General features: G+C 39.9%; 1 protein-coding gene across 8 annotated transcripts in view; it reads right to left on the bottom strand.

Annotated features, from left to right (window-relative positions):
• Positions 1-22,027, bottom strand: part of APP (amyloid beta (A4) precursor protein) — a 361,031-nt gene that overhangs the window by 278,594 nt on the left and 60,410 nt on the right. For 6 of the 8 annotated variants that reach the window (XM_006896028.1, XM_006896029.1, XM_006896030.1 and 3 more), the window contains exon 2: positions 7,457-7,624. The exons of the other annotated variants lie outside the window; for them this stretch is intronic. In XM_006896028.1, the coding sequence (XP_006896090.1) occupies positions 7,457-7,624 (168 nt within the window). The remainder of the gene's footprint in view (positions 1-7,456; positions 7,625-22,027) is intronic. 8 annotated transcript variants of the gene reach the window in all.

Here is a 22,027-nt window from a genome sequence, read left to right as displayed (position 1 = left end):
CTTCTAAGATAAATCTGTTTGTTCTTTGACAGTCCATGGAATGAATACTCTTCTCCAACACCACAACCCAAAGATAACAATTATTCTTCTATCGTCCTTATTTCGCAGAAACACCAATCACCCTGGAATTTTATACCAAGTTAGCCACAGATCAATAATCAAAACGTCCTTTGGAAATAGCTAATTAAATGTCATCCAACCAGAAGAGGACAGAGTCCACCCCCTGCCATTTAGGAAATTTTGACTGATAATCGCCCTCCACTGGCTTGCCAAGGCTGTCAATCTTTACTGGAAAAGACCTGCCCACCCTTCCTCCTCAGAGTGACTAGTAGATTTGAACTACCAACCTTTTCATTAATAGCCTAATAAGTTCTATACTACCAAGACAACTTAAAAAGAGAAAAATTACACACACATACACACACATCCCTGCACCCTTTCATAACACTTTGTTTTTATATTACAACCATTTTGTCAGTACTATTTTTGCTAATCATAAGAAATCCACAGAGGATTTCTTTAAAACAGTGGGAATTGGGGGGGTGGGGGAACCCTTCAATATTTGTCTTGCAGTGAGCCATTAAAGAGGGTGCAAGAGGGATGCCTGAAGCATAGCTCAATCAACAAGAGTGGTGTCACCAAACTCCTTCCTAGGAACTACATGTAGTATTTCAGCATCAGGCCACCACAGCTTTGAAATGTATCAGTCAACACCGTATGTTAGTGCTCCTTTAGGTTTTACATGTTATTGGCATGATTTAGCAGGTTATTTTCTGAGTCTGGGAAATACTCCCCATATAAACTAACAGCAACTGTTTCTTCACTTTTACCCCATCCCCGCTGCAAAAGGTTTCACTGAAGTGCTCTACTTTCAGACAGAAGGTGAAAACTGTTAACATTGCAATGAATGAATAAAAATGCTATCGTGAAAAGACTGGATAGGACCTAAGACTCAGAATTATGGCTAAAGAGCAGACTAAGATTATACTTTGAAAATGCAAAAATAATATAATTTATAATAACATAAAACCTGTGGAAAAAGAGAAGAAGAAATCTCTAAGGGTATTATTTTCCTTGCCTTTATGTGCAGTGATGAATTAATCATGACTGTCTATAATTAAAACATGAAATTAAAATAAGGACATACAGATTTTTCCAGCAACACCAAAAAATTTAAATTTAATAATTAAAACTACCCATTATTTCTAATGAGAATAGCTACAAAGTGGGAATTGGTAAAAATCTCACAATCAATAAATATCCTCTGGGCTGTTTCCGAAATACCATTCAACAGAAAATTCTCAGGAAACATCTCTCTACCTTGGACCCATCCAATTCCAAAACAGCTGGTTAAGGTTATCATGCATTAACAACCCACTTTCTAAGCAGTTATTGTTATTAGGTGCAAATGAGTCAACCACGACTCACAGCAACCCTATGAACAACAAAGAGAAACTTGTCAACAGATAGAACCTTGTCCTGTCTTACACCATCACCACCATGCTCAGACAGGATTTCAACCTATAAACAAATAATAAACTAGTTATTATCTATTCACATTCATAGGGACTCTAGAGCTGCTCTATAGGACTTTCTTGGGAAAAGCACCTTGGTGGCATACAAAGCCAAGCCCTCAATCACTAAACAAAGGTTGGTGGTTCAAACTCACTCAGCAGCTCCACATGAGAAAGATCTGGGGCTCTGCTTCCAATAAGATTCCAAAAACCAAACCAAACCACTGCAAGTTAATTCCAACTCATGGTGACCCTCCACTGAATTTCAAACACCCATAATATTTATAGGAGAGGTTTCTCTTCCTCCCACAAAGGAGCTGCTGAGTGCAAAAAGTCAACCTTCACATAGCCTACTATGATACTAGGACACTTTTCTATAAAGATTACAGGCTAGAAAGAAACCCTATGGGGCAAAATTCACATGTGGTGTCACTGTGAGTCAAAAATGAACATAACAATAGCAATCTTTTGTACAGCAAACTGCCAGCCTTTCTTCTACAGTGCCACTGTGTGAATTTGGGATCACCAAACTCCTACTCCAAAGGGAAGCTAATGACTGTAAACCATGTCTCTCATGGAACTCCCCAATTTATATAATTTTCTAATCTGTATCTACTGTGTCAGGTCATGCTAATTACTAAATCTTTCCAGCCACATAACCATAGCTGAAACCAGCTTCTCTCTCTCCCAGCACTGTGGGGCCCTGGTGCAGCTGTCAAACAGGTCTCAGCTGTAGGAAGGTGGGTCAGAATCAGTGACCAATCTAGAGTGGCTGTATGAGTCAGGGCCAATCAGAACCCCTCCAGGAATTATAATGCATGCTACCAGAAATAAGCTGGGATACTAGGCTTGGGGGGATACTCCCAGAGTTATTAGTTACTACAGTACCTGGTTTCTGGTCTTCCTAAAGAAAAATCATAGGCAGAAGAAAATAAAGTCAGCACAAAGACAAGCAGAAAACACAAAAACAACTTAAATGAAAAATCCTAGGCAGCAGTAGTGAGTCCTAGACCCAGGGTTTGGGGACCCAGTCTGTGTTCCTCACATATAACTGTGTGTGCCACACGAAAGTTCTTCCCTATCTGTGGGGAAGAAGATGTGTGCAAGCTGGTCTGGGTGGGTTTCTGCCATGAGATCCAATAAATCCATGTCAGCCATTGGTCCATCCCTTCTCAGAAAATACTTCCTTTTCCTTTGAAAAGGTTTATCCTCTGGATCTCATTTCTGCCTAGTTTGTATGGCAACGTCTCCAGAAACCTGAGCTTCATTTTCTTGTGTGTGCTTGTTGTGACATAGTGATGTTTTCCAAGTTTAAAAATATGCTCTCATTAGTATGCAGGCTTTGCAACCTATGGGCAACCTTGTGCAAGGTGGTGAGAGTTTGTCTCACAGATTATTCTGAGCATGTTATCATCATGCTTGAAAAGTAAGGAAAGAAGAAGAAGATCGTCCACAAGATGGACTGACCAGTGCCTGCAGCAATGGACTTAAAGCACAGTGTGAATTATGAGGATGGTGCAGGACGACTGTTATCTACAGGGTCACTAGAAGTTGTAGCTGACTTGACTGTACCGAGTAAGACCACCACTGCCTATACAATTATATTCATGATGTTGAAGCAGAATTACTAACTGGCCTTGTGTCTCCATGATGTCTCCAAAATAAATCAAACCACAGGATGCATGCACATGACAGCACAATGCCAGCCAACTGCTATGTGTATAGTTTTAGAGAACACTGACGCTGAGCTTTTATTATAATGAACATTTATTCTTCCCAGAATTGAGAGTTGTTCTTCCAGTTTAAATCCCTAACATTTGAAAACACAAAACAAAAATACCACAAATGTAAAACATTCCTTGATGCCAAATTACCATTCACCTTGCACAGCGGTCCCCACTGTTCACTCCTATTATCATTATGGCACTTGCTACAGTCTGACAGCTCCCCACATTAGTCAACTGACATTGCTGTCTTGAAGGACGACCAAACCAATAAAACAAAACCAGTTGCCACCAAGTAGCTCTAATTCATTGTGACCTCATGCATGGTTTTGTAGGGTTTTCATGGCTGTGACCTTTCAATATAGCAGATCTCCAGTCTTCCTTGGATCTGTGGTGCCCAGGGACGCTTTCAAGGTCAGCAAATCAAGGCCTTGTATTTGCCAAATCAGAATTTGCAAGAAAAGAAACTACCAAGACTTGGAAATCAGGAAAGGATTGCTAAGTGCTCTTGTAGTGGAATCCAGGAGTTATCTTGCAGACATTTGAGGGGTCACGGGTAGGGCGGGCAGGAGGGAGATCTGATTCTCTAGTGTGCACTCTTCTGACTGACATGCTAAGAATTAAGCTATGGTATCATATCTCTAACACTGCAGAAAAACTACAGTAATCCAAATGTTTCCTGTCTCATAAAATGCAGGTGACTGATAGCTTCCTTTCATAGTCATGCAAATAAAAATTTTCAGGAAAGAATTTAAATCTATGTCCAATATCCATAAGGAGGCCTGGTGGTACCATAGTTGAAGTCCTCAGATATTAACAGAAAGGTCAGCAGTTCAAATCCACCAGATGCTACAAGGAACAAAGATGAGACACACTGCTTCTGGAAACCCCGGTGGCAGGTCTACTCTGTTCTCGAGGGTCGCTATGAGTTGGACATGTTGATAACATGGGTGTTGAGTATGTGTGTACACACACGCAGAGCAAAAACTGGAACCTGTGTAAGAAGGAAATCTGTCAAAGAAACAAAATATATTTTCCACTAAAAGGAGTGACAGAAAAGTGGCAAAACTAAACTCTGGCAGAAAATTTGTGTGACCTGAAAAAACATGGTGGTTTCATCAAGTTCTGGCTCTCAATTTCAATATATATAAAATTGTGGAAATACGGTTATTTCCACATAGTAAAACACAGCACAGGTCAGTTCAGATCAGTCACACAAGTACCAAAGACCACATGTGGCTTGTGGCAGCCAGACTCGACAGTGCCACGGTACAGGCTCCAGCAGAGGAGGTCTAGAAGAAACTGAGACAAGGTAAAGAGGCCACAAAAATAAAGCAAAATGGTGTTTTTATAATTTTTAAAGACAAAGTTGTGGCTGCTCCTTTTCTCTGAAAATTAAACACCTTCAACAGCTTCCTGTTGACATGGAATAAACATAAAATTCATCGCAACAGCTTTCAAGGACTGATGTAATGATCCTTCCTCTAGCCTACTCTCACCTATCTGGAGAGTTTGGCCCATCTGTGCACTGTCTCACAAGTCCTCAATGCACAGTGACCAGAATTGCAGGAGGGAGGAGATGATGGCCCATCAAAAAGCTTACTCTGCTCAGGATCTTTGCATTCTGGTGAAGGCGTAAGACCTGGAAGAGCCACTCTGTGGCTCAGTGAGAGAGCTCTAGGTGTAGAATTGGAAATCGAGGCACTACCAGAGTACAGAATACAAGCATTCCAAAATTGAGGTAGCTGACTTGTGTGAGAATGGTCAGCCCAGGAATGAGGCTTGATTCCATCTTAACTTTTACTTGTCTTACAACCAGACTTAAGTACCTAACAAAGGGAACTATTTTCTCTGTGCTTAAACTAAAGGATAAGGAAAGGATATTCCTAAGAGAGAATCTTAAAAAAGATCCTTATCAGAATTTCCTCAGCATCCTTCAAAAAACGTTGTAAGATAATTAACCTTAACATTATCCTGTCAAACTCCCCTTTGAGACATATTTAAGTTAATCAATCCATAAGCCAGTGTGGATTTTTAAAAATCAATTATGTAAAACTTCTTGAGTTGTTTCACCTCTAGCTTCTCTGATCTTAGAACTTTCAATCAGAACATTGTATCTTTAGTTGGTAGTTTTACCTCATAAATATGCCTCTGTGACTATGACTTGTTGGGACATCTGAGATGTATGTACCCAGTTTGAACTCTTGTGGATCTTCGATAAATTTTAGCTTTTATTTTAACAGGGTAGTATGTGTTTTTGTTGCTAAGAGTCCTTTTTAGAGGGGTGGCATGTTAATCATAGGGTTGAACCATTCAATGGGGAAGAGGGATTAAGGAAGTGGAAAGGATCTTGTGTGAAAAACAATGTGTTTTAACTTTGTAAATCAGTATAAAATAAAAATTAAAATTTAAAAACAAAGAGTCCTTTTTATAGGGCTGCTACAAGATAGGTCTTTGAAAACCCTATGGAGTAGTATTTTGCTACTCTGTAAAACACAGTGTCATCTGAGTTGGAGTCAACTCCTAGGCAACCAGTCTGTTCCTTTTTGTTAAACAGATGAAAAACATCTGATTATTCATACGAGTAATGAAGAGAGCACAAAAGTTAATGCAAGCTAGAATGCACACAGCAAAACAGTCATTCACCACAAAAGTCAATATTCTTCACTTAATTTTAGCTTTAATTATTTTTTAAATTCTATTAAACACTCAGAGTTCATAACTTGATACATATCCCATGGAGCCCGCGTGGCACACTGGTTAAGTATTTGGCTGCTTACCAGAAGGTCAATGGCTGAATCCAGCATTAAAATAAAAATTTACAGCCTCATAATTAAGATTTACAGCCTCGGAAACTCGATAGGTCTCCAAGAGACAGACCAACTAGACAGCAATGGACTTCTTCTTTTTTAAAAATATACGTATATATTCTGGAAAGTGAATGATATCAAGATCCTATAACCACACATGAAATACAAATGTCTACGTTACTGACTCACAAGTTATGAACAAACTGCACCAAAGGACTGCTTTAGCAAGATGTAATCAATACTTTTCAAAATGTGTTATTTTAATATGTCATATCCAGGCAAAAGTGAATTCACTGTTATTAATATCCAATTAATGAATAAGCAGGCAACAATACAAATAAATAACTTACAGAAAGGAGTATCATTCATAGTATATACTCCAAGTCAATACTACTTTATGTAATATAATGCAAACGCATTGTCCTTTGTTAAGCAGAGCTATACCAAGAAAAAAGACAATTCATTAAACATTAATTTTGGATTCTAGAGAGCTAAAGCAAATTTTCCAGTAGATGAAAGATTAAAGCAAAGAAATCACTCTCAGGCTATCCAATGTTTACACTGAGCCTGAAGAATTATGTTTTGCCAAGAAATGCAAGACCAATTCCTTTAAATTCTCTTAAAGTACAACAAGCCACATGTCCAAGGGAATGTGGGATTAAATGTCTGGGACTCTAGTTATTTGAAAATTAACTAGTTAATATAGGAGCATCCTGTACATTAATAGCAGAGACCAGAAAAACATCTGCAAAGAATAAATATCTCTAACCAAGTGAGAGGGCTTGATAACCACAATAATATCTTAAACAAAAACAATAAAATGCAGAATAGTGCTAAGGATAAGCTATTTCTCATTAAGAAAAAGGAGAAAAAAATAATCTCTTTCATAAGAAACATTAACTCAGAAATAAAAAATTTTATCAATAGAGTTGGGAGGTTAGTGTAATTTTTAGTACTAAGTTTTTACAACACTTCCAATATTTCAGCAACGTAAGCATTTGATATCTTCAGAAAGTGACACTAATAAGGGGAGTAAGCTAAACTGAATATAAATAGATATAAGTAAACCAAAATATATTAAACTGGAAACACAACTAGAATTCATTCCAGTAACTTCTAATCATAACACCTTCACTATACAGACTTACAAAGACATTCCCTGAAGATAAAAGGCAGTGCCAAGATATCTTAAATTTTACTCAGTTGATTTATTAATGGATGTAATATGGCATCACAGCTTGAAAAACTTTTATGCATCTAGAATGGCAGAGCAAATATATTAATAGAATGGGGAACCATTAAACTGCAAGTGGTAAGATACAAACGCAACATATGAGAAGTTAAATAGAAAAAATAAAATGAATACACAGTTTGTAACATGAACTTTTGACCGCCAGAGGGGACGTACTTCTTGGCAATACTGCAAGATCCCCTCCTTGGTGCCAATGCAGGTCTTGGTCCCGGATGGGTCTGCCTCCCACTTCCCGTTCTGCACGTTCATGTGCATGTTCAGCTTTCCACAGAACATGGCAATCTGGGGTTCTGCCAGCAGACCAGCGTTTCCATCAGTGGGCACCTAAAAACACAGGATGTGGTTAGTTACAGAATCCATAACTCTGAGGAAGAAGCTCTGAGCAGCGCTAAAAAGAGGCGAGGAGAACTGGGAACACTATCAAAACTTGTTCTATTCTTCTCAATTGTGAATCAGCCCCGCTTTTGCTGGCAAATGAGGGAAGCCCTCAATGAGATGCACTGACACAATAGTGGCAATAATGGCTCACATGTACCAACGATATCCCAGGAAGTTTTCCTTCTGTTGTACATGTAAGGCTGCAATGAGTGGGGACCACTGACAAAATGTTACAGACACCTGTTACAACAATTAACAATATTCAAAGGAGCTTACTTATTAAAAAGTTTGTACTTTTCCCAGAGCACATTTTGCAAAGTCTACTGAAAGGTTCTGATAATAAAAGAAAACTTTATATCTGAAATAAAAATAATTACACGCTGACTCACATAAAGCATATCTCCAGGCCTGCCTGGTGACCCGGTCCAGAAGTAGAGTTATGCATCTCCTACCAGTGCTAAGAACACAGTGTAAGATGTCTAAGTGGTTGCATTATAAATGGACAGAAAAATTCCAACACTGTTGAATTAACTATCTATGACTGAATAAATTAAGACTTATCCACTTGGCTTTCCCCAGAGCACCGGCTCAGTTCTTAGGAGTATAAGAGGGCAGTATCCTTGTTCAGTTCCCTCATCACATCTTCTTAGCTCTTACCACTGCAGGAAGGTAACTTTGAAAAGGGTCTCTTCCATGTTTTCAAGACTTTATACAGACCCATCTGATGATGCCACCAGGTCAATTCTGATTCATGACAGCTCCATGAACATCAGAGTCAAACCACAGTATTTTCAAAGACTGATTTTTCAAAATAGATCACCAGGCCTTTCTTCCTACCAACCTCTGTGGACTCAAATTGAACTGTTGTTGTTGTTGTTATGTGCCGTCGAGTCGCCTGGGACTCATAACGACCCTATGTACAACAGCCCTAAACTCCGCTCTGTCCTGTGCCAATCGCACTGTCTCCGACACTCCCATCCCAATTATCCCAATCACTGAATCAATCCACCTCATTGAGGGCCTTCCTCTCCTGCGCTGTCCCTCCACCCTCCCAAGCATGATGTCCCTCTCCAAGGACCAGTCTCTCCTCACAACATGTCCAAAGTATGTTAGACGGAGCCTCAGAATCCTTGCCTCCAAGGAGCCACCCGGTTTAACCCTTTCCAGGACAAATCTGTTTGTTTTCCTAGCAGTCGATGGTATTCTCAATACTCTTCTCCAGCACCACAGCTCAAAGGCATCAATTCTCCTTCTATCCTCCTTGGTCATTGTCCAACTCTCTGATGCACAACAGGTGATTGCGAAGACCATGGCCTGTATCAGACGCACCTTAGTCTCCAAAGAGACACCACTGCTCTTCAGCACTTTGGAGAGGTCCCTAACAGCAGACTTTCCCATTGCAATGTGCCTTTTAATTTCCTGGCTGCTGGTGCCAAGACTGTTGACTATGGATCCAAGCAAACTAAAGCTGTGTACAATCTCAATCTCTTCACCATCCATCCTGATGCTGCCAATTTGGTCCAGTGGTGAGAATCTTTGTCTTCTTGACATTGAGCCTCAATCCGTATTGGAGGCTGCAGTCCTTGACACTCTGCAGCAGGTGCTTCAGGTCCTCTTCAGTTTCAGCAAGCAGGGTTGTGTCATCCGCATATTATCTGTTTACACCATTTTTTTAGAAATAGTTTAAAATGGAAAACAGACATTCTAAAATGTCTGTAAAAAGAGCTCACATGGTCTAGTGAAAAGACATGGGCTGCCAACCCTAAAGCACGTGGTTAGAGCCCACCAGCATCTCCATGGAATTAAGACGGGCAATTAACTCCTGTCCAATTTACTGCCTCTGAAAACCCACTGGAGGGTCAGCAATGAGTTAAGTCCAACTTGACAGCACATAATATCAACAAAATATCTGTACTACCTGACTTAATGGGTTCTGATAATACAAAAGAAAAATAATCAGAAAGGGTCTATAAATGATTCTACAGGAGAAAAAGACAGAAGACTCAAAAAACATGATGTGTATAATAATTCCTCTTTTGGCACAGAAGAAATGCATGACACCTGTGCAAAGAAAAATTGCCATCAAGTAGAATCCAGTGACCCAGGTGAGAGCTGGGTTACCCTATATTATTCCTAAAATAATTATTCACAGCCATAAAAAGAAAAAAAGGAAAAAAAAAACCACAGCAAACAAAAACCAAAACACCAAACCATAAAGTTGCACTGACAGACTTCACTTAAAGAAAAAGAATAGCTCCCTGACATTTCTTCCCACAGAAATGTAAAATTAGCTCAAACATCTGTCTATGCTAGGCATCCACATGTATACTTCGGTCAACCACAGCAGATCATTTATGTCCTTTGAAAGAAAACAAAAACAAAAACCAAAAACCCCAAAACAAAAAAATAGCCGGTTTTGCTCTGAATCCAGCTGTGTGTGGCCTAGCATAATCTCAAGTGCACAAGCTGCTGGTGAAGTCTGCAAAATCAAGTTCCTGTCTAATTCCAGACAATAAGGTATCAGTCTCACTGCTGTATAGTCAGAAATGAATCATAGCCTACCCTCCCTGGGATTTCAGAGTCTGGATATCACTCTGCAGGAGGCTGTTCCGCTTTCCCGAGATGCCACTAGTGGATTCAAACCTAAAAACTTTGACACAGTTGCAGTTTTGTTGTTGTTGGTATGTACCTTACTTAGAGTTGGAACTAACTCACAGCTGACCCTCCAGCAAGTTTTCAGAGGCAGTAAGCTGCAGAGGAGGAGAATGCCCATCTTTCCCCTGTGGGGCAGCTGGTGGATTCAAACCATATACCTTTTGGAGTTGGCAATGCAACTCCTTACTACTAAGCAGAGTTAACAATATTCTGCACCTATACTGCCAGATGTTTAGGCAACTCACATCCAACAGTAATTGAGTGCACCTTCTATCTGAGAAACCAATGGGTCTTTCCTTCCTTCAGCACTCATCACTTTCATCTTCTCTGCCACAAGGAATTCTTGTTGGAAGTCTTGTTCACCCTTAGGCATCTTCTGTCACCTTAAAGCATCCTTGTTCTCCTACTTCTCTGATCATTTCTTCACTGAGACACAACTCAATTCCACAGCATGAGGCATTCCTGAAAGGCCTTTAGATGTGGTGCTTCTCTTTTCAAGGCTTAGTGATTACATCTTATCTTACTCTTTCAACTCCTTTTGGCCAGAGAGGCAAGGCTAATATAACAACAAATGGTAGCAGCTAACATTTCTTGCTTTAGTCAATAGACCTACTAAGTATATGCCACACATTAGACACTGGATGTAGAAAAGTGAGTAAATGATACACATATCCTGACAATAGCTCACCAACCACTAAATCAAGCACGGTTTTGTTAGGCTATACAAACAGGGTGGACTGCAGAGCACCTAACAACACAAGGCCTTTCCAGAATCCCTGGAGGGCAGAGAATCCTAAATACCTAACTACTAACCAAAGAACTTGGCTTGGATGCAGGAGTTGCATCCACTTCCGAAAGAGCTTGCCTCGGGAAACTCTATGAACTTGGAGAAACAATGAAATGTTACAAGTGTTCAGGTCTTTTGTACAAAGGGTCGCAATGAGTCGTCTACGACTGGGTGGCTAACAAAGCAAAACAAAAAACCACCAAAAAACTAATGGTTTGAACCCACCTAGAGGTACTACTTTGAAAGAGAGGTCTGGCAATCAATCACCTTACAAACATCACAGCCTTGAAAAACTATGAGAGTTCTCTGCCCTGCATGGGCATGCTAGCAGTTAAAATGAACTCAACAGCAAACAACAACAAGGTCTTTACCAGGATGCAAAATTTCAACTGCTAAAAGTACAACCTAAGGGCAGATGGCCATGCCACTTGGTAAAGATATCTGATATATACTTCATTTATCTTCTATTTTGACTTTTTCCTCTGTTTTCTTCTGTTCCTCACTCTGCCAACCTTTCTCTGATATCTATTTACACAAGTGTGTGTTTGCTTATTACCATGTGTTGTTGTTGTGTACTAAATAGTTGGAACCAACTCACAACTGACCCTCCACCAGGTTTTCACAGTTACTCGTACAGGAGGAGATTGCCCATCCTTCTTCCACGGAGCACCTGGTGGATTCAAACTGCTTACGTTGGGACTGTAGCACAGATTCTTACCATTAAGCCACCAGAGCTCTCTTACTACCACTTAGTGGTTATTATTTTCACATCTTTTAAAGTAAACAGGTTGTATAAACTATCAGATTTCAGGAAAGCAACATTGTCTCATGAACCCTTCACTTAACAGTAAAGGCTAACATGTCTCTTAAAGTGGAAATGATATGCTTCAGTGACTTGGGAATATTCCAGTAGAAGGAATTCAATATTAGCCTAAAAAAGTATGTTAAGGGGAGCTCTGGTGGCCTAGTGGCAAGAAGTTGCACTGCAATCTCAGAGGTATATGGTTCGAATCCACAGATGCTCTGCTGGAGGAGGGGCAATGTCCTCCTGTACCAGTAAGATCAGATTTGACGGTACACACACACACACACACACACTCTCTCTCTCTCTGTTAGACTCTATTATCTCTGGTGGCCTAATAGGCACGGAACGGAGTTCTGCTGCAAATCCAAAGTTGTCATCCCCTCTGGCACTTCAAATCCACCAGCCCCTCCACATGAGAAAGATGGACAGTATCCACTTGTATGATTTAAAGTCTCTGAAAACCTGCTGGAAGGTCAACTATGAGTTAGTTCTGACTCGATGATAGTGAATGATAACGAGTTTCTTAAAACGGTGATAGTTATTCTTTGCAACTATGCTAATAAAATATAATGACTGCAGCTCACTCAAAAAAAAAAGGTGATAGTTACTAGGTTAAAACTAGATTCCTCAATAACCAAGATTACAGTTTAAACAAAAAAAATCATAAAATTGTATTTATCTACATGAGGTACATTTAACATTACAAGAGATCACAGAAGTGTGTGTATGAGACAAAATTATTTTCCCAAATCAGCACCACCTACATGAATGAAGATTGGTGCAATTAGCTTGAAAACAAACTGAACCTGAAGCTCTTCTATTCATACCAAAATAGAACCCCACCCACCAAGAATCCCAGGCTTTAGGTACATACGTATGGCTTAGTTCATTAAAACAAGACAAACAACCCACAAGAGCCTCACCTGCATCAAATAAACCTTTACAGGAAACAAAGCCTGGTTGCTAGGAGCAGATTACTCTCTGGTATTTGGCCAAAAGGGGGGTGGGGGAGGAAGGAAGGAAAAACAACATCATCACCAGCCAAAGCGGTCATGCAGTCATGCGAGAGATAATACCTAGTCAGTCATCCAAGTACCCAGCATGTTTGCTCAAATGCCTTTTTCTGAATGAAGTTACAATCAAGGCAATTTTGATGGTAACAATTCATTATAAACTTGTCTGAGCTGGACTGTGCTCCCCAGAGCTTGGGTTGTGGAGGCAGGTTACCAAGGCTTTCTTCTGCCACAACTCTGGGACTGACCCCCTAACCTTCTGATTAATAGCCAAGCATATGGGGTACTTGCACCAAAGAGACTCCCCAAATAGACTCCATAAAGAGAAGTCTCAAAGACTGACTTAGTGAAGTACATGGTCTTGATCAGGCTGGTATTTTTAAAATTCAAATCCTGCTATTGTCAGGTGCCATCAAGTTGACTACAATTCATAGTGATCCTACAAACAACACATGTGAGCCTTGTCTTACCGTGTGCCATCCTCACAATCTCAGCCATTGTCAAGCCCACAGCCACAGTCCTGTGTCAACCCATCTTGCTGAGGGTCTCCCCCTCTTTCTCTGAACATTGACCTTTCCCAGTATGAGCCTTTTTCCATTCTCCTGACAACATGCCCAAAATAGGCAAGACAGTTTCACTATCCATGCCTCTAAGGAGTACCCTTTAGTCACTGAGGAAGCTATTATATTGCCAAGTAAAACGTTAATTCTTCCAAAGACACAATGAAAAGGTGTGTTTTCTCAATTTTTAAAAATGTCCTTTTTTAAAATAAAAATAAAATAGAAATATTTTGCTGTTGTTGTTCCCTGCCACCAAGTGTTTCTGACTCACTATGCAGAGCAGAACCGCTTCACAGAATTTAAGGGTTTAATCTCCAGGGAGGAGATAACAGTCCTGTTTGTTTTTGGAGGCATTCCTTGGTAGATTTGAGCTGCTGGACTCTAGCTGCAGTCAAGCTCTCACCTGTCCACACCAGCTGTTGTTCGGTGCTTTAGAGTCAGCACCAATTAATAGCAACTTCATGTGCAGAAGAAAGAAACACTGCCCAATCCTGTGACATCTTCATAAACCACTGTGTTTACACCTAATGTTAAGAGTCACCACGTCAATGCTTCTCACCACGGGTCCACATCTCCTTTGCTGACTCTACTATCCCAAGCATAATGTCCTTTCTGAAGCAGGACTCTAGGAGATGGATAATAAAACTATTTAGATAACTAAGGCATTTTAATCTGGTTATCATTTTAACACTAAAGTCACTAATTACTTAACAGAAATCTAGACAAATATCTAAAAGACTGGTACGTTATCTATCCACTCTCATCCTATTGGGGTAAAAAGGTGCAACAACAAGGAATAAATGAGTGAAAACCTAACTTCTCTGTAAATGTTTGTTAAAATCACAATTAGAAAAAAATTTTATTTAAAAAAAAAAAGACTGGTACAGCTGGCCATTCATGGCTTATGCCATTTATGAAACTATTCGAAGATAATTCTCGCAAACTGAGTAACTTTTTCCTGACATCATAAACTGGAGAAGCTTTCCCATGGGAAAACAGTATTCAGTGACAATGAACAAAATAACTAAAACAATGACGCGTCTGCACACAGCCTCAAAAACAAGAGCCTATTTTATAGAAGGCTCTGATTGAAGAGATGCAAATGTCAGAATAAAACGTGCTGAAAATATTTTTAAATTAATCCTATGAGATCCTATGCTCCCAGAAGTATTATATCAAAAAAATGAAAAGTCTAGAAATGGAGAGTTCTGAAAAAGAAAAATAGATTTTCCAAAGCCATCTTGGCTAGATGAGCTTCAAAAGGACCTTAGGAAAAGTTAAATAAATACAAGCATATGCCTCATTTCATCCCAACTGCAGAGGGGAACTTTGAAACATAATTCCTGGAACTGTAGTAATTTACAATTAAGTATAAAGCCAGCTTCTGAAACAACCAAGTCCTCCTGCCAGCTTTCAAACTGGGTGTTCCCTTTCCCCAAGAAGTTTCTCTCTATTATCATCAAGAGGATCAAAATTCTTTACAGAGCAGGCTTGGCGGCATTCCTCCCCACCAAGTCCCGCTGCAGGGGAAAGGCAAACAAGGAGCTGACTGTTTCAACCACAGAGAAGCACTGCTTGGCAAGGAGAGGACACAGATCCATAGCATAGTGCATCCATGGACTTGACATAACTTAAAGGTTGGTGACTAATGAGAACCATCTGGTTTCTACATTTAAATCTTTTCATTGGGCTCAATATCTGTTCTCAGAGGGCCCAAGAATTTGGTGCTTTTTGAATGAGTTCACAATTTCCTGAAGGTCAAATTTTCATACCGTATCTTTTTTAAAGAATTGGGTAGTGAAAACTATTTTCACCACGTTCACGATTTCCTCATATAAATACATTTATCCTTTAGTGTAATACTCCCCACTAGCCCCTACCTCAAAATAAAAGTCGTTCAATTTCATTTAGCAACATTTACATTTTCTATTTTCAATGTAATCAAATGCTCCCCAAAATCATAATCTAGGAAACTGAGGGTGAACTTTTTGAGCCTTTCCAAGGGGTATTTAACTACATGGCTTACTCCTCAACATAAACAGGTTTTTATTCTTCTTAGAAAAAAAATATAATAAAAGCCTTGAGGTATTCCTGCAGACGTCAAAAATATGTTAAGCAGAGCCAGAACATTTGCTACTGCTCATTTTTATTTCTAATATAAGAAAACCAAAATTACAATGAGAATCATAGCATTTTAAGAATCTAGAAAATTATCTTCATGCTCTGTCTTGAGCATGAAGAAGGAAAAGGCTCTGCTAAGAAGAGACAATCAAGGCCACACAGTCAGGCAGAGGCAGAGAGGGGAGGATGGGAGTGCTTCAAGTGTTGACATAACAAGACAAACTTTCAAATTAAAATGGAAAATTGCAATTTTCCAAGGGTTTGCCCCTGTGCTTATGGGCATGTCCTGATGGTGAGAAAGAATGGAGACACTAATCAAAGCACACGCACAAAAATGGAATGCCATTACTGACACTGTACACAAGCTTCAGTTCCCCGTTTAGCAGGTCAGCCAAATTCATCACAGCCACTTTTTACCACACAATCACTGCTGAGCTTGAGTTCCAGCCTAAAATCATCTGCTACAAAAGTGAGATAAGAAACGGAGAATACTCCTTTCAGAGAACTAATCCACCAAATTCTCCACTCGACATTATTTTTGGCACGCTATCAATCTGGCTTCAAATGACAAATTATCGTTCTCTGATGCTATGCATGGTCTCTGTTGTTATCAAGCTTTTCTTTCTGCTCAAAAGATAAAATACACTGAACTGACTCCAAACTCCAGCTATCTCTTCACAATGTCTGCAAATAACCCCTGCTGAGTGTGCCAAGCAGGACTGAAGAGCCCTCTCAACAGAAACGTTTGTTATCAAACACTAAAAATATCAATAACCAAAGTTTAAAGCATGCATTTTGTACAGGTTCAAACAATAAACAGAGGGATCCACTGCCTAACCAAAGTTGTTGTTGTGTGTCATCTAGTCAACTGAAATTCCTTGCAACCCCTTGTGAAACAGCAGAACTACTGGGCAGGGTTTTCTAAGCTGCATTCTTGACAAAATCTGATCTTTTTCCTTTAGGGGTAGGTGGGTTTGAACTACCAACTCTTTGGAGGCAAAGATGATGAGGCTTCAGCTCACATAAGTCAGGCATGTTGCTAGGAGGCGCTTAATTCCTTAGAAAGGGACATGATTCTGGGAAAGGCAAAAGTTCTGCGAAGAAGAGAAAGACCCTTGACCTGATGGATTGACCCAGTGACTGCTGCAATGATTTCTAGTGTGTCAGGAAGTGTGAATACGGCACAGGATAATACAGGGTTCAGATCTGTTATTCATAAGTCGTATTCAACTTGATGGCACCAGCAACAATTCTCCCCTTAAGTTAAAAGCAGCCATCTGAATCTGAAAACTAGCGATCCAAAGGACCGACATCTCAAGCCTTTTCTTGTTTAACCTACATTTCCTTTGTTCCTTTCTGTCCTTGCTTCTTGAAAACAGCACCATTGTATAGCTTCAAGAAAATTAAAAAAGAAAAAAGAAAATAAGGATTAAATTATGTTTAGGTTGATTTTCCTGAACTCATACAAACACAATAAGCACTAGCCATATGTGGTTGTGAACAATTGAAATGTGGCTACACTGAAAGCCTGAACTTTCTAATTTACTTCATAAAATGAATGAAAACCCAAGTTTCAAAAGATATTTTGAAACTCATGAAATATACAAAGAACATTGTTTCTGATGAAAATGTGCTGTGTACTAAGTGTAAAACACACAATGGTTTTTGAAAACAGTGTGACAAGCATAATGTACCATATATCTCATTTATAATTTTCATAATGGCTACAGGCTGACATGATAATGACTGGATTATGTAAAATATACTACTGAAATCCATCTGACCTTTTTTTACATGCCTATTTTATATTATCTTCTGTGACTCTTCAAAGGAGAATGATGGACAATATCCTCTTTGAGATTTACTGCCTCTAAAGACCAGCTGGAGATTCTACTACAAGTGAGTTCTAACTAGACAACACATAACAAGGTTCTAGAAAAAATTTTTTTTCAGTTAGAATTTGATTTATTTAAAAATGCATTTCGTATACAGTTTTCTAAAAATATTATTGAAAATTACATCATACATTCAGAAAAGTATTCAAAAACTTAACTGAACAGTTTAAAGAGAAAGAATAAGACAAACACTGTATACTTGCAACCTAAGTTATGAGATTTCTATATACGCCTTTAAAAAAAAAAAAAAAAGAAAAGAAAAAGCTTAATGCAGCCTTATTAAAGGGGGGGAAATAGGGGAGCTCCCGGGTGAAGTTCCACATTCAGGAGATGCAGAATGGGGAAGCCACACTTAACTTATTGGGGAGGGTTTTTATAACAGAGTCTTTAGGCAGGGACATTCCACTCTTATTTACAATCCACCTGCTAGCTCAGCCAGACAGGCAAGGCTGTTTGCTCTTCTTAGCAGCACAAGGCAAGGCCCTCAGTTTGAATTCTGAATTCTTCATTCTTCTCTTTGGCCCCCTTTGCCCAGACTTAACAGGAATATCCTGGTCCTGGGGAGGTCAGACAAAATGCCATCTTGGCCCAGAGCCTGAGAACCCTACTTCTGCACGTGGCCCCACAATGCGTCTGATCCCTTCTCAGGGATATGAAGAGACCACAAAGCCGAGGACTGGCACACATGGGCGATTCAAGTCCAGATTTCTATATACTCTTTCACAAGGTTCTAGAAAATTTTTAACTGTATGTGTATCTAATCAGATTTCTAGTGCCAGAAATAAGCCAGAGCAAAATATACAAAACCGTAATAGTGAAGCCAACATATTGCAAACAATTGTATTCTGGTAATCTTACTGTGTACATTGCTGTTGCTGCTGCTGCTGCTGCTGTTGTTGTTGTTGCTGTATTCAGAATTGACCCATAGCTCACCCTCCAGCAAGTTTTCAGAGGCAGTTAACAGCACGGGAGGAGACTGCCCATCCTTCTCCTGTGCAGCAGCTAGGGACAGTTTATTGCCACTAGACCACCAGAGATCCCTACTGTATACATGTTGTTGTTGTTATGTGTCATCAAGTTGCTGTGACTCATTTCAACCCTATCTACAACAGCCCTAAACCCTGTTCTATCCTGTGCCAATCTAATTGTCTCTGGCACCTGTACCCCCATTACCCAAGTCACTGAATCAATCCAGCTGAATGAGGATCTTCCTCTCTTGTGCTGTCTCTCTACCCTCATGTATACACAAGCCTTTTTTAAAAATATGCTGTTGTAAAGTAAGTACTTAACTACTCCAACAGGCACATTTAGATCCAGAGATATTCTATATTTAATTCATTATGTGGCTCTGTTATGTTGTTATGATCCATATTCTTGGGCCCCAGTTCCTGGAGTCTGAATTGAGCAAACATGAATGGTCCTACACACACATGCATTGGTTTCCTGGTTTTTCCATCACTCAATATAGTTCTAAAAAATTATCATAAATTTTGAAAAATTAAAAAAGTATAATACTATTAAATAAACCATGTCCTGTTAACATTTTATATGTGATTGTATGAACTGAAGTTTTATTTCTAATTACACTTTCCCAGGAAAAGAGCAATGAAAATTTCACAAAACACTCACTATTACCAAGATCCCCAGTGTACCAAACCAATGTGCTTGCTGAAATCCCTACCATATTATCTTAATAGTTCTTGCCACAGAGCCTGAGCACAGTCCTGAAGGAGAAAGTGTGCAAAGGAAAAGGCCTTAAACACGAATGAGCAAAGACCAGATGAGCTGTGGGAGGATATAAAGGGTATCATCCAATAAGACTGTAAACGTTCATTACAAAGACAGAAGAGGAAGAAAAGACTAAAATGGATGTCAGAAGAAACTCTGAATATTGCACTGCGTACAGAGTAGCTAAAGCACAAGGAAGAATTCAAGATACTTAAGAGCTGAACAGATTTCAAAAGGCAGCACGGGATGACAAAGTAACATATTACAATGTGCAAGGGGTTGGAGTCAGAAAACCAAAGGGGTCGAACTCACTTAAGCTCAAGGAAGTGAAGAGCAAATTCAAACCTCGAGTTACTACAATCAAGGATACTTTAGGCAGAATGTTAAATGATCCAGGAGGTATCAAAAGAAGATGGAAAGAATATACTGAGTCATTGTATCAAAAGGAATTGGTAGGCAAAGAAGAATTTAATGAAACAACATATGAGCAAGAGCCTATGGTGATGAAAGCAGAAGTTCAAGCTGCTTTGAAGGAAATAGCAAAAAATAAGGCCCCCGGAATAGACGGTATACCAATTGACATATTTCAGCTAACAGATGCTGCCCCGGACGTGCTCACCAAGTTGTGGCAAGAAATCTGGAGAACACCACTTGGCCAACTGAGTGGAAGAGATCTATATTTGTTCCCATTCCAAAGAAGGGTGACCGAACAGAGTGTGGAAACGACAGAACAATATCGTTGATTTCACATGCAAGCAAGATTCTGCTGAAGATTATCCAAAAACAACTGGAACAGTACATCAGCAGAGAACTGCCAGAAGTCCAGGCTGGGTTTAGAAGGGGTAGTGGTACTAGGGATATTGTAGCTAATGTTAGATGGATCTTGGCTGAAAGCAGGAAGTACCAGGGGAATGTCTATCTGTACTTCATTGATTATGCAAAAGCATTTGACGGTGTGGACCATAATACACTGTGGCAGACTCTGAGAAGAATGGGAATCCCAGAACATTTAATCGTGCTAATGTGAAACCTATTCTTGGACCAAGAGGCAGTCGTCAGAACAGAGCAGGGCAACACTGCATGGTTCAAAATTGAGAAGGGTATACACCAGGGATGTGTCCTATCTCCACACCTTTTCAACCTGTATGCAGAGCAGATTATCCGAGAGGCTGAGCTCTATGAGGAGAAGCGTGGCGTTAGGATTGGTGGAAGATCTATCAACAATCTGCGTTATGCAGATGACACAACCCTGCTTGCCGAAACTGAGGAGGACCTCATGCACTTGCTGCAGAGGGTCAAGGAATGCAGCCTTCAGTATGGACTGAGGCTCAATGTTAAGAAGACAAAGATTCTCACCACTGGACAAATTGGTAGCATCAGGATGGATGGTGAAGAGATTGAGATTGTTCACAGCTTCAGTTTGCTTGGCTCCATGGTCAACTCTTGGCACCAGTAGCCAGGAAATCAAAAAAACGTTATCACAATGGGAAAATCTGCTGTTACGGACCTCTCTAAAGTACTCATCTCTCTGGAGGCGAAGGTGCGCCTGATACAGGCCATGGTCTTTGCAATCACTTGTTATGCATCAGAGAGTTGGACAATGACTAGGGAAGATTGAAGGAGAATTGATGCCTTTGAGCTGTGGTGCTGGAGAAGAGTATTGAGGGTACCATGGACTGTCAAGAAAACAAACAGATTCATCCTGGAGAGGGTTAAACCAGGCTACTCCTTGGAAGCAAGGATTCTGGGGCTTTGTCTGACATACTTTGGACATGTTGTAAGGAGAGATAGGTCCTTGGAGAGAGACATCATGCTTGGTAAGGTGGAGGGACAGAGCAGGAAGGGAAGACCCTCTATAAGGTGGATTGATTCAGTGACTGGGGTAATCGGGATGGGTGTGTCAGAGGCCATGCGATTGGCACAGGATAGAGCAGGTTTTAGGGCTGTTGTACATAGGGTCACTATGAGTCGCAAATGACTCGACGGCACATAACAACAACAACAACAACAACAGTGTTTCCTTGCTCTGTTTGCACAACAGCCTTTTCTAGGTATAGGTTATGCAAGAGCACAATTAAATGTTCTAGGATTCCCATTCTTCTTAGCCATAACTTGCCAAACCCACACAGTTAAATGCCTTTGAATAGTCAATAAAGCTTAAAGAGACATTCTTCTTGTATTCTTTATTTTCAACCAGGATCCATCTGACATCAGCAACAATATCGCTAGTGACACGGCCTCTTCTAAACCCTGCTTGAACTGCTGGCAGGTATCTATGTATTCTGCTAGCAGTTTTTGAATGGGCTTCAATATTAGTTTGCTTGCATGTGATATTAATGATATTGTTTGATCATTTAGATATTCTGTTGGATTACCTTTCTTGGGAATGGGAACAAATATGGAAATTATTTAAAAGTCCCTGGGTATATGAAGGGGCTTTTGTTGCATGCTATCAAGATGGAACTGACTTATAGCTGATCCTCAAGTGGGTTTTCAGAGTCACTTAACCACATGGAAGGAGAACTCCCATCCTTTTCCAGTAGAACAGCTGGTGACTTTGAACTGCATGCCTTTGTTATTGCAGTGCAGCTTCTTGCCACTAGGCCACCAGAGGGTAATCATTCAAAATGTTCGTAATCTAAATTCTCTCAGAGGCACCGTCGAATGCCTGTGATTCGCTTCTGAAAGGTCATTTGAAAACTCTACAGATCAGTTCTACCGGGCACACAATAGGGCATTACAAGTGGGGATCTACTTGGTGGTGCCTGTTTTTTGTTTGTTTATT

The sequence above is a fragment of the Elephantulus edwardii genome, unplaced genomic scaffold (assembly GCF_000299155.1).
Source record: "Elephantulus edwardii isolate Elephantulus edwardi_28Jun2011 unplaced genomic scaffold, EleEdw1.0 scaffold00180, whole genome shotgun sequence".
Taxonomy (NCBI): Eukaryota; Metazoa; Chordata; class Mammalia; order Macroscelidea; family Macroscelididae; genus Elephantulus; species Elephantulus edwardii.
The sequence above is the reverse complement of the archived record's forward strand: the minus strand, read 5'-3'. Positions and strand labels throughout refer to the sequence as shown.